The sequence below is a fragment of the Numida meleagris genome, chromosome 13 (assembly GCF_002078875.1).
Source record: "Numida meleagris isolate 19003 breed g44 Domestic line chromosome 13, NumMel1.0, whole genome shotgun sequence".
Classification (NCBI taxonomy): domain Eukaryota; kingdom Metazoa; phylum Chordata; class Aves; order Galliformes; family Numididae; genus Numida; species Numida meleagris.
Window position 1 is genome coordinate 7234034 of NC_034421.1, and position 12709 is coordinate 7246742.

The window sequence follows — 12709 nt, forward strand, 5'->3', positions numbered from 1 at the left end:
ATGCGTGGAAAAGGAAATGTAAGCAAAAAGGCTGTGGGCAGCGGTAACTGGTTCTCGCCCATGCGAATGTGGCAACCTGGAACAGGCTCCTGCTTTAAGAACAGCTTGTCATGGAAGGCTGCTGAGATTTCATAAACTTTGCTTTTCTGAGCCACGCTTCCACCTGTGTGTGTGCAGGCCGGGACCCTTCCCTGGTCAGAAACACAGAAAAGGGGCTGTGCAAATGGCAGTAACAAAAACAGAACAGAGCAGTGAGCTCTGCAAGAAGCGTTTGTGTCTGGGCCAGAATTTCACCTCCACTTGTTTTTGTGCGCAGTTGTCACAGTTCAGTGCTTAGCGTGCACAAGATGAGGCGCTTTGTGCTGTGAACATGTGTCTGGACATGGGAGCATCGTGGGAGGTGGTTGGTGGCAGCCAGGCTCGCTGCCTCTGCGGGCAGCGCTGGGACCCGCGGGCAGGGAGGTGCTGGGACCCGTGGCTGCCGCGCTGGGAACCATGCCCAGGACATCATGTTCCTGGCCCTGTGATTTAACCACACGATCATGTTTCCTCTTGAAGTTGTGCACGGGTACTTCAATAACGTAGGTCTTCGGCAAGGAGGAGGTGGTGGTGCTGGTGGTGGGCACGAAGGCCCCAGGGAATGCGTAGTGTGAACCCAGCTGGGCATAGGCACCAATGGCCCCGGATCAGCCCCTCGCCCACGAGCTGCTGCTCAGCACCTGCTGCCAACAGGAACCTCTCCAATGGAGACTTTTCAATGAATTTGTTTGTTTATTGCTGAGAATGGGACTGTGAATGGCTTGGCACTTCCTCCCCGCACCTGAAGCTTTATCGCGTCTGGAGTATTTATCTCTGACACACATTAACCGGCATGCCCACCTGCAGGCAGCATTAGCAGCTCCTGAGCAGCAAACCCAGACTACAAACAGAGCGTGCGAGGCCTCCAAGCAGCAGAGGGATGTTCTTTCCACTCTGTTTACATTAGCGTCATTTAGACGTGGAAATACCATGACCTCAAGCCAAGAGCGGCTTAGCCCGTGTCCTGGTTCAGCCTTTGATGCAGTCTCCTTGGAGCACCGGGCATGCTACCCCTGCCCAGGGGGCTGTAACAATGCCTGCCTGATGCCCACCTGCACTACTCCAGCACTGCCTCCTCATCCCCAGCATCCTCCAGCTCTGCTGTACCTAGGAAATCAGCACCCGCTGAGCTGGAGCTGTGCGCAACCATGTTGTGTCGGAGAGAAGCACCGACCTACCACTGTGTACCAGCACTGATTCATACCAGCTCCACGTGCTAAAGCCAGAGCCCGACGCTGACTGAGATTTACTGCGGGATTTATTAGACAGAGCTTCTTCAGTGAGCGTTTTAAGGAAGGGGAGGGGGCGAGGGCTGCTGGCTCTCTCCTGCCTTGGATGAAGCTCTGGCGGTCACTCAGCCCAAACGGAGGCATCCCCGTGGTGGCTGGCTGCAGGACGCTGCTCCTCGCTCTCGGTGTCGCTGTCCATGCCCGGGCTGTGCGGCGGCTGCACGCGCAGCGAGTCATAGTTGGGCGGGGGGGTGCCGGGCTCGGGGGGCAGCGCCTCTCCCTGCGCCGCAGCGCCGGCCTCCTCATGCTGGAAGCCCAGGTTGGTGTGAGCCTCCACCAGCTCCGACACCGTCGGTGGCACGTCTGGGTACCGTGCCCGTGCGCGCTTCTGCTTCAGGCCCTTGCACCAGCTGATGACATTGATGATGGTGATCCACAGCGAGTCGATGATGATTTCCCCGAACTCGATGAGGCACAGCACGGAACCCCCCATCCAGAACCCGAACTGGCCTCCTAGGCTCGACAGCAGCCACACGATCTGCAGGCGGGAGCAGGGAGGAAGCGTCACTGGGGCCGAGCTCGTGGGGCTGAGCTCGTGGCACCGTGTGGACACTCACCGTGGTGGCGGCCGACTCCGAGATCGTCCGGTAGTTGTACTCCTGGAAGTAAATGTTCAGCTTGATGATGCCGTTCCTGCAACACACAAAGCGGGAGCTCCGAGCAAACCTGCACTGCGAGCATCCCACGCGTGCATTCCATCTGCACGTGGGGATGGGTTGCTCTGAGCCACACCGTAACTGCTTGCAATGCAAGCTTGTGCCTGGTGCAGGGAAAGGTTAAGAAGTGCTTCCGGCTGTGAAGTGTGTGCTGGGGGCAGACGCAGTTCTGCTCCTGAGCAAGCACGTGTGCACCTGGAGCTTTCTGTGGGGCTGTCTGCTTGGGTTTTCCCCACCTGCCTCAGTCAGGGCAGGGCCCCTGCTCAGTCCCGGCTGCTTGTGCTCTGGGGGCATGGAAGGAACCGATGCTGAGTCCCAGGTAATCACTGCTCGGTGTCTGCCCCGCACGCAGCGAGTCACAGCACACACACAGCATGCGGGAGCCTGGGTGGTGCCGGTGGGCGTTTGCTCACCGTGCGCAAGTTGAGCATCTCTTTGTTTTGCTCTGCTTTGTTTTCAAGGCCTGGCATGAGGGCAGGACGGGGTTAGGGCTCTGTACCACCCCAGAGTGCTGTGTTGCAACATGTGGGTTAACGCGAGGCCTCCGCAAGAACAGGCTTGTCAGGCGGGCTAAGCAGTGAGCGCCACGGGAGCTGTGTGTGCTCCCACATTTGGCCGTTCCTTTCCTCCTCGTAACTCAGGGTTTGGGTTATCAGTGGGTAACTCATCAGCTCCCCTGGTTGCAGCGCAGCCCCATCCTGCTGCAGATGGCAGCGCAGACATGGGTATGAACGCAGCCATCCAGGAGCTGAACCCCAGCGGTTCGGCGCGTCAGGCTGCTGGATGCAACCGATGGGGCATGCTGTGGTTAATGTTCCTTTTGATTTAACTAACTGCGCGTTTGGGTCTGTGTCTGACCCAGCTCGTTCTGACGGGGAGCAGAGCATGTGCACGAAGCGCAGCTGAGGATCGCTTTATGTATCTTCCAGGCAAGCGCGTGCCACAGCTTGTTCTCCCGTCTGCGTTAGCGCGTGTGCTCTGGCTGGTGGCCAAGGCTCATGTAAATCTAATGTTAACAGGCGCAGTAGAGAAGATAAAGTGGTTGTTCCTTTCACTTACCTGTCCAGAGTCACATTTGTTGACATATCCCTTTCATAAGACAAAATATGGAAAATCCAGTCCTAGGAAAACAGAACTCATTCAGAGCCGAGGAGCAGCGCTCTGTCTAAGCACTTGCCGGGGCAGGAACCCAGCGAAGGAGGAAACCCATCCCGAATAGCCCTGTTCTAACGCAGCTCTGTTGCATTAACAGCACGAGGAAGCGTTGCGCAAGGCGGTGCCACCGTAGTGTTTCACCCCTCGCGCCCGGTGCCAGGCTCTGTTTGCTGGCTGAACACGTGTAATTGAGTGCCGAGGCGCTGGCTACCTGAGCATTAGCTCTAAAAATACGGCGTGATTCACGTGCTTTCCAGCAGGTGGTTATTAACGACTGCTTCAAAACAAGACATCGGAGTTACCTCGGAAGCCTCCGAGGGCCAGTCTGCCATGGAGATGGTCATCTTGTACTGCGTGTCACTGGAAAGAGGAAAGGAGAACGTGAGGACCGGGCTTCCCCTGCTCTGGAGTCACTGGGACTTCAGTGCCATTCAGACAGCAGCCCCACGTGGGTTTCTGCAATTGTAAAGATGCGAGAATTGATGGGAGACGAAATGCAGGATTCCCTCCACCGTTACAGCTGCCAGAAGTGGTTTAAGCACTTACTTGCATGTTTCCTTACAAGAGTCAATGCAAATTTGTCTGTGTCTTATGCTCGATCTCAGTGATGAATAGCAATACGCTGTTTGGTGAAAACAAAAAGCCAAAGCATCTGTTCAGATAAGAACCCCGCTTACTGGATTGTATTAATTTCCCTCAAGCAGTATTTAAATACTCCCTCTAAAAGAAACTTGCACAAAGCAGCAGCCAACCGAGTGCCTTTCTGCAGGCAGCGCTGAGCCCAGGGCCTGAGCAGAGCCAGGGCTGCAGCCCCAGCGCCAGCAGGAGCTCAAGCAAAAGCATTCAGCTGCAGGACTTGCAGCAGCAACAAGGCACAGTCTGATCCCTCCCTCCTTGTGCCCGCGCCCTGGGAGCTGTGTGGTTGGTTTCGTTCGCGTCCTTACCCCAGCCAGGGTTATCTTCGTTATTGCAGTAAGTTACCCCTTCCGGTAAAGGAAACATGTAGTGACCACAGCCACAGATTTCTGTCATGTGGTTCTGGAAACAGGAGCGTAGGCAAGCCTGGAAAAAGGGAAGAGAGAGCTGCTTAGAAGTGGGATGTACTTTCCTGTGTTGCTCGGAGAACTGCCCTGCTCCAGGCACGCTCCTTGCTTTGGTTCTCCTGCACGGAGCAGAATGCTCTGGGGCTACGTGTGCTTGGAGGCCAGCACTGCTGTGGGGCTGAGCTGCGGGGCTGTGCTGCTGCTATGGGGCTGTGCTGCTGTGGGGCTGAGCTGCAGCCCCCACTGAGCTCCTCCAGCAGAGGCAGCCCTTTGCAGGCAGCACTGTGTCTGCAGTCTGTCATCCAGGGGGGATTGCATCTGCAAGATGAGGTGGGTGAATTAGCCAGCATGCTTACAGTTGCTCTGCAATTACACTTTTCTTTATGGTGCATTTTTACTACTGCTAATCTGGATTTTAAAACACGTTGTAGTGGCAAGTTAACTGGGGGGTAATTCACCTTGCAGGTATAGAAGGAGCTAAATGCCTGCTCCTGGGCACAGAAGAAAGTAGTTATTGTAGGGTTTCGTGGCAGCAACATAGAGCTTCCAAAATGGAATAAGAATGCCCTATTTTATCCGTAGACACGACTGTTGTCTCCAGGTTTGCTATCGCCTACTGACAAAGGGCTGGTTTTCACTTTAAAGCCAAGACTTTAAAAATATTTTGACATAAAGAGCAGGTTTTAGAAATCTGAATGATCTTATCTGGGCATCTGTGTCTCTCCTGGAAGGGATGGCAGCTGCAGCTCTGCCAGCATGCCATCCAGGGCTGCAGCACGGCCGTTAGCTCAGCGAGGCGTGACCTTAATCATCAGAGATCGGAGTGGGACTTTTTGTGAAACAATGCACAAAGCAATAACGAAGTCTATGAGAAGATAATTGAATTTAAGAGCTCTGGCGAGGCAGGGCAAGCAGAGAATGTCTGCGTAATGAGAAACGCGTACAGGGTTTGCTGTGAGAAAGGCTGGTTTTGCTGAGAGGTCTCTGAAGTGACGTGAATGATGCGGGCACAGAAGCCCAGTGAGCATTTAGCAACTCCTAAGTAATAACGCAGCCATCTCAAGTATTTGCTTAAACGCTATACAAGCATCTTAGGAGGAAAGGTGAAGTGGTCCAGTTGTTGGGATTACACAAAGGCAGAAATATTACAAAAACCTTGCTAGACCAAACCTCTTCGACTTGTCTGAGATGTGTTCCTCAGTCATCTGTAAATAACCCCAAAATGGCTTTGATGTTTTCCTTATTGCGGGGTCTCACCCTTCTCCCTTCTGTTACAGCCTGTTACAAATTAACCAGCGCTCCATGTTTGCACTATGCTTTTATTAGGGAGCCAAGGTTTACAAACACTCAACTTTCTCATCCCAATTTTAAAGTGAAGAAAAGACAAAGCTCTGTCTTCATGGCCTGTGCAAAACAAGCAGGGCCTCTCAGTGTGAAAAAGGACTTAATTCTCTTGAGAAGGATTGAGAGACAGAACCCTGCAGTGTGTTCATCCCCATTGGGATAAGCCCTGCTCCTTGCTCTGCGAGCCGCTTTGGATAGAGAATGGTGGCTGCAGATGACACCACGCTGTCTGCCAAAGCAACGTTACTAACCTCTTGATGTAAGTTTTTATAATTGTGTTATCAAGTTTTCTTCCTGCAACACAGAGTTATTTCCACTGGGTCCGCCAGATTGTTCCCAAACCTGGGGCTTCTGCGTGCTCGGACTCGAGCTCTGAACTGCTGTGCTCCCTTCACTGTCATTGCTGAGCCTCTGGGAGCCTGGCACACCTGGCACGAATGCGAACTGCTTTGAAGATTTTCCCTAAAAGCCTGTGCTTGATTTACAGTCACGTTTTACCTGTATGGAATAGGAGGTATTGTACTCGCTGTAGAGGTTCTTCACCGGGACGTCAGAGCCGTTCATGGTGCAGTCGCTGTAGGGATAGCCCATCCGCTCCAGCTCATCCTGGGGGAGAACCCAAGCAGCAAAGCTCTGAGCTCGCCCTGCAGGCCCGGGAGGAGCTATGCCTTGCGGGGCTCCCGTAAGGCTTTGATAAAGCACTTTGCCAGGACAGTTACATAAAAGTCTCCATAAACCGTTCCAGCCCGTAGCTAGTGTGTGCCTCGACTCTTTTGGTTTGAGCCAGTTCAGCCAAGACTTAAAACAAACTTGGTTGCGGTCCCATCAGATAACATTATTCTCAGACAATCTGCTCCAGAGGAATGCCACACATACCACTAACACGCCGATGGAGGTTTCTGTCCCAGCCATGGCATAGATGCCCTGATCCTTAAGGAAGGGGAAGCTCTTCTGTTGGTGCAGCATCAGCCGTGCCCCGGCGGCGGATGACAGGTAGGGGATGTAGTCTTGCTGGCTGATGTCCAGAATTAACTTCAGCCCTGCGACACCAGGCAAAACGTTCAGAAAAAAAAACAAACTATGAGCATCTTTTCCTCTCCCTGTGCACAGAAATCTCCATTCCTTGAGGGGAGAACCCACGTCTGTCTGTCACATCGCCCTTATGCGTGGGTAAATAAGCTTGATGGCAAACACACAGAATGGAAGTACCCCCTGAATGCTCAGCCATTCCCTCACGCTTTGGCTTGCCAGATGTCACACTTCTGCTAGCTGCAGTCACACCAATTGTCTCTATGCAGTCAATTTTCCCACTGGGGGCTTATCCCCTCTGGAAAAGTTACTCCCTGCTATTGTGCTCTAGAGAAACAGAAATCATAAATCTGTTACAGGTAACAGAATTTGCCACTGAGAGACAGAACAGTTCCCAGCAGTTCTGTTCCTTTAACTCCTCCTGCTTTAGTGGAGCTTTCTCTTACCAAACTCGGCTCCTGGGTTGGAAGAATTCAAAGCCTCTTTGTCCATGCCCCAGTTAAAGATGTAGCAGTTACCGTGGTCTGGGTGATAGATTTGGGTGAAATTCCTGGAAGAATCATACACATCAAACTGTGACTCTCAGGGAGAGCTAAAGGGTTAGAAAATAATGCATCTGGTGAGGCTGGATTTGGGCAGCTAGGCCTGGGATTCACTTTAAATGGCTTCACGTGTTGAATGCTTGCATAGAAATTTCAGCTGACTTAATTTCAATCAATCTGCTGTTGGGAAAAAAAAAAAAAAGAAAAGCCAGGTACCGGCATGGACTGAAGCACAGCTGGTGCTGGTGAGAATAATGATTTGTCGTAATGGAAAGGAATACTCCATCATGCAGATGAGACCAAAAAATACTGGCTTGCTCCGAGCTCTGGTAACCTGCTTCGGCTGGTGTTACACCTCATTGTTTGACAATAGTTTCTGTTGTCTTCTCTGCAGAGGTGCCACTGCTGGCAGGGCTCCCTGCAGCCTGGGCTGCTGCGGTGCACTCACGTTTCTCAAAACTGTGTGTGCAAATTCGGCACTCACAAGAAACAGTGATGGATAAAATGCATCTTTCAGAGCCTCGTGTAAAAAGAGGGGGTATAACCAAGGGCTGTGCTGATTCAGTACCTGGCTAAACAGCCCAGGAAGGTCTCATGGGTGTTGGTAAGTCACAAGCAAAATGGCCCATCCGAAACTAAAACTCGAGCCAGTGCTGGCCCCTAATACTGTTTCAGCTGGGATGACATCCAGAAACCCTCTGGGAAATGCCGTTAGACTGAAGGACCAGCGCAGATCTTTCCATTAATTGATATATAAAAAGGCCGCTGTGCCTTTAGCATCCTGCACCATCCCTGTGTGCCAGGAAGGGCAGGATGCTCAGCCTCCACCTACTTGTAGTTGCAGGGTTCGGCCCCGTAGAGGCACGCCAGGATCATGTCTTCCGCCTGGTAGCCCATCCTAATCCTTTCCTGCAGCGGCACTTTGGAGAGGATGCTGGTGGACTGCAGGATGTACCACTCGGTCACCGCCTGCGCCGCGCTGGTGAAGTTCCTGTAGGTGCAGTTGTTGGAGCCCTGGTGGCTGCACTGGAGACACACACGGTCAGCTCTCCCCATCCCGCCCCGCGCGCAGCCCGCTCCGTGCCACCCCAAGCACCGTCCTCGTGGGAGCAAACAGCGTGGCCAGGGGAGCAGTGGGAGCAGCGGTCACACCTGGGCGTGCTCAGCAGGCAGGGCCCTTCCCCGGGACGTTTCCCCGCTGCACAGATGCTCCATGGGCCGCAGCAGTTACCAGCCCGTGCTTACAGTGATCGTCACATGTAGGGGCTTAGATAAACTTTCAGCTACCTGCTCTCAGCAGCGCGCCCTTACCAGCTTCACTGCCAGCTTGTACTTCTTCTCTTCGGACGTCATGTTGGCGGGGGCAGGGGGAGTGGCGGTCTGGTTCCCCGCGGCGCTCTGGTTGCTCTCAAAGATCTCCACGATGACCGGGTTGTCCTTGTCCTGCTCGTCGATGAGCACCAGCGGGATCTGGTTCCAGAGCTCCAGGTCCAGCCCCTCGGTGGCATTGCTGCTGTTCAGCAGCAGGGGAGAGATGGGGTCCCCGTGTGCGGGCTGCAGGATCCTCTCCAGCGCCGCCTCAATGAGCTTGTCCAGCTCCTTCAGCAGGGGCCTCACCTCCGAGTACCTGCGTGGACACATGGGGAGGGCGGGCAGCACACAGCAGCCCCCGTGCCAGGACCCCGTGCTGCAGATGTGCTGCACAGCAGCGGGATGCATTGGCAGCTGGAGGCACGGGGACCCTGTGCTGCCAAACCTGCTGTGCCCACATGGAACTGCACAGCTGTACTGCAGTGATTTGCCATAGTTTACACAAAACACCTCTTGCAAGGAGAGAGGAAAAACCAAAAGATCCCTGTGTGTTGGTCGGGAGCATCTCACCTTGCACAACTCTATTGCATGGGTGCAAAATTTGAAGCGACTCTAACAAAGATCAGTTGCTCCTTTGAAATCACAGCTGAATTATATTACTGTAGCTCACGGCAGATACTGCTGTTTAACTAGCTCTTAATGGCTGAGTGTATGTGATAAGAGATACATTCATGGCGAGGAAAAAGAAAGAAAGGAATTGTGGGGAGAGATCACGAGACTGATTTGGATTGTGACAAGTTAGTTGAACTTCAAGTTTTCTCCGAGCCAGGGAAAGTTTACAAGGAGGCAATAACCATTATTAGATTAACTGATACGGTAATGAGAACAGACAAACCCGCAGGTACACAAACCCTTCCCTGGATCCGAGCCAATCTTTTTTATATTGTGCTCGTTTGTTTGCTTTTCAGTGCCACTCGGTGAGTCAAAGGACCATTTTCACTGATGCTCCTAATGTCGTATCTGGGACAGGAACAGACCCACGGATCTTCTGTGGGTGACACAACTGAGCGTGCGAATGCGGGGCGAGCTGGGGGAAGGGCAGCTTACTTGAAGGGGTTGGCGTTGCAGACCGTGACTGCTGGGAACTTCATGGTCTTAAAGCCGATGGAGAGCGACGAGGTGACGTTGTAGGAGAGGTAGGTGTTGATGAGGATGCCCCACTGCCAGAAGACCAGGGAGGCGAAGAGCAGCGTTAGGAAGAACCAGATGACTTTCTTCTTCGGCCCCTCCTTGATGATGCGCTTGGGGCCATGTGTGTTGGTGTTGTCGCAGTACCAGACCAGCAGCTCCTTGTAGGTGTAGCCAGGGCCCTTCTGGAGGCGGTGCAGAGCCCGGACAAAATATTTCTTCAGATTCATCCTGCTGTCTGCAAGTGGGAAATGAGGTCAGAGCAGCTATGGGAAGACACAGGGCTTGCATCGGCTGCGTGCTGACGTGGCTGTGGGTCACAGCCCGGGGGGATGTGGGGCAGCCCATGGGAGCTGTTCGTGTGCTGCGGTGGGGCCAGGCTTGGTGCTCAGCTCCCATAAGGCTCAATGGAGTTTTTCTTAAATGGATGAGGAAAAGGTATTCAGGTGAACCAGAACACCAGGGGGTGAAGGGGGAAGAGGATTTAGAAAGGCCAGACTCTTTCCCAAGACCAAGAATGCTGCTCAGTGTGTGCCGCCCGCCAGAGGAAGAACAATAGATGTGTTTTTTTTTTTCCACCAAATTCCTTTGTCTTTAAGATAATATCGGTATGTTTCGACCGCTCATGTGAGGGATCCTGCATATTTCACATTCATATTGTGAGTAAATAGAACATTTTGTGCTGCTATTTTTGCAGCGAGAATCTGTGTTACTAAATCTTAATATCCCGGGGCAGGATTTCAAAACAGTCTGCTACCTGGAGGATTCCTCAGCCTTCAGCTGTGGGAGAACACAAAGCCCATCACAGCATCCTGAGCTAGTACAGCACTAGTTCAGTTGAGACACGGACCTGCAGTGTGAGGCACAGAGCAAGTGCTGCACTTTTATGTCTGAATAAAGTCACTGCTGCCAGGCTTGAGCCTGCCTGTCTCTTTGTTCAGTTCTACAGGAGTCATGCACACGTTTAGTCTCCATCTTGAGTTAATTTCTGTTTAACCGACAAATCTGAGAGTGTTGTTACTGGCTACTGCCAGCAATGGGAAGCGCTGCTTCTGCAAAGGCAGAGCGGCTCCACGTGGGGTTTAAGCAGAGATCGGGAGCCTCCCAGCTCACTCCATCTGCTCAGCAGCCACAAAAACACCGCGCTGAAGAACAGCATCGTCACTTTTTTAAATTACATTCATAGAATCATCAAATGGCTTGGATCGGAAAGGACCTCAAAGATCATCCATTTCCAACCCCCTGCCACGGGCAGGGCTGCCAACCACTAAAGCAGGCAGCAGCTCAGGCTGTCCAGTGCCTATCCATGGCCTTGGGCACTTGCAGGGATGGGTACAGCTCTCTGGGCAGCAGTGCTGGGCCTGACCACCCTCTGAGTGAAAAATTCCCCCTGCCCCTCTCAGGGGGCACTGCCACTGCCCTCACCTCCCCGTGGCCACAGTCCCAGCACCATCCCAATGAAACTCCTCCACCTCAGCGGTGAGATCAGGCTCCCACGTTACGAAATGACAGCGCTGGCTGCGTTCAGCTCGCTCCCGGCTCTTCCCAGGACAGTCACCATTTACAGGAAATAAAGACATCAGCAAAACTCAGCACACTGCTGGAAACTGCAGGGTGATACCAGGGCTGTAAAACCACCCCAGCAGCACCCGGCCCTGATACTGCAATTACTGCACACTTTCTCTGCTGAGGCACACTGCAGTCACAGCTCTGCTCACACACCGTGTTCTGCAGGGCTGGAGGAGCAGCAGCTGGCAGCAAGGAGCTGGCCTTGTCCTCCTGGGGAAGGCAGTGATGCTCTCTACCGGTGCTTTTGCAGCTCACGGGGAAGGTTTCTACCCCACTTTAAATTCACAGGATGGCAGTTAGCAGGAAAGTGGAGCGGCACCATGTAAATTCTCATGGAGCCCTCAAGGCCAGGGCGCAGCGTGCCCAGTGGGGTTGGTTCTGCCCTACTCTGCCCCGTTTTCTGGCCCTGCAATAAGGCAGCAGTCACCAGCCCACACCTGCTTGGTGCCTCCTGGCCTTTGCTGGGTGTGCGCAGCGCTGAGGAGCACTTCCAGGCAAAGGTGCAGAGGACAACCTGGCTCCCTGCAATGCGTTCAGTGCTCCATCCATCCCACCTCTCCCTGCCCCTCCACTTCCCACAGCGTTGCTGTCTCCAGGGGCAGCGACAACATGGCAGCACAGTCATATTGCTGAGAGTCAGCTCCACTGCTTGGGCACTGAGCAATGTGGATCCCACGGTGCAGAGAGGCAGAGACCCCGGCAACTGCCCCCAGACGTGGTACTGTGGTGCCCGGAGCGGGAGCATCCCCAGGGATGCTGGCAGCTGCCCAGAACAAAGGCAGCGAACAGAGGAACGCTCAGAGAGCTGCGGTCTACTTCCACACCTCTTATCGGGGAGATTAAGGAATGAAAGCCGTGTGTAAACAGAGGGTAAATCAGAACGGTGGCACCCAGCAGCACAGCGCATCCAGAGCGCTGCTGGCACTGGGAGCTGCACTGCTGCCAGAGCATGTCGGGGCCGGTGGCTGCGGGTCGGCGCCGGGAGCTCACCCCGAGGGGCTCCGTGACTGAGTGAGTGTTTCTCATTCCACAAAAAATGTCAGCAAAGAACTATGCTTCAATATTTTTTCTCCCTCTGTGACCAATGCTACACCCGCCGGGATGGTAATCCACAGCCTTAGCTGCGAGAGGCAGAACAGCACTGGGTAAACGTTTCAGTTCGGGCACTTCACAAACGCCCGGAGCCCCGCACCGCCCGGCTCCAGACACCAGCGGAATGCTCTTGGCCTTTCCTACCCCCTCCGGTCTCCCCCAGGTCATTTCTCGCGAACGCTTTAGCAGCCGACGCCGTGGACGGGCGGCCCCGCACAGCGCTCCTTGCCCGGCTCCGCGCATTGCGGGGCAGCCACGGAGGAACGGAGGAACGGCCCCCCCGGGTCCCACCGAGGCTCCTCCGCGCTGCCGCCTCCCCCGCGCCCCGCGCCCGCCGGACGCCGCCAGAAGCCGCGGGACGGAGCCCGGAGCCCGGAGCTCGGGAAAGGACGGGACGGGACGGGACGCCGCGC

The 12709-nt window shown here is 54.2% G+C and overlaps 1 protein-coding gene across 1 annotated transcript; it reads right to left on the minus strand.

Annotated features, from left to right (window-relative positions):
- On the minus strand, positions 1319 to 12660 carry SCNN1B (sodium channel epithelial 1 beta subunit). Its single transcript, XM_021411011.1, has 13 exons — positions 11061 to 12660; positions 9555 to 9873; positions 8448 to 8763; positions 7969 to 8162; positions 7041 to 7144; positions 6442 to 6605; positions 6064 to 6171; positions 4123 to 4240; positions 3725 to 3800; positions 3481 to 3538; positions 3083 to 3144; positions 1925 to 2000; positions 1319 to 1845 (listed from the first exon to the last, which is right to left on the minus strand). Exons 1-13 carry the CDS (start codon positions 11086 to 11088, stop codon positions 1429 to 1431), a joined length of 2040 nt encoding a protein of 679 aa, XP_021266686.1. The 5' UTR covers positions 11089 to 12660; the 3' UTR covers positions 1319 to 1428.

Coding starts and splice junctions, on each gene's coding strand:
- SCNN1B (XM_021411011.1), bottom strand. CDS start 11,088: ATGGTGCTGGGACTGTGGCCACGGGGAG. Junction 8,764..9,554: donor TGCAACGCCAACCCCTTCAA/GTAAGCTGCCCT, acceptor GTGTCCACGCAG/GTACTCGGAGGTGAGGCCCC. Junction 3,145..3,480: donor GGCCCTCGGAGGCTTCCGAG/GTAACTCCGATG, acceptor CTGTTTTCCTAG/GACTGGATTTTCCATATTTT.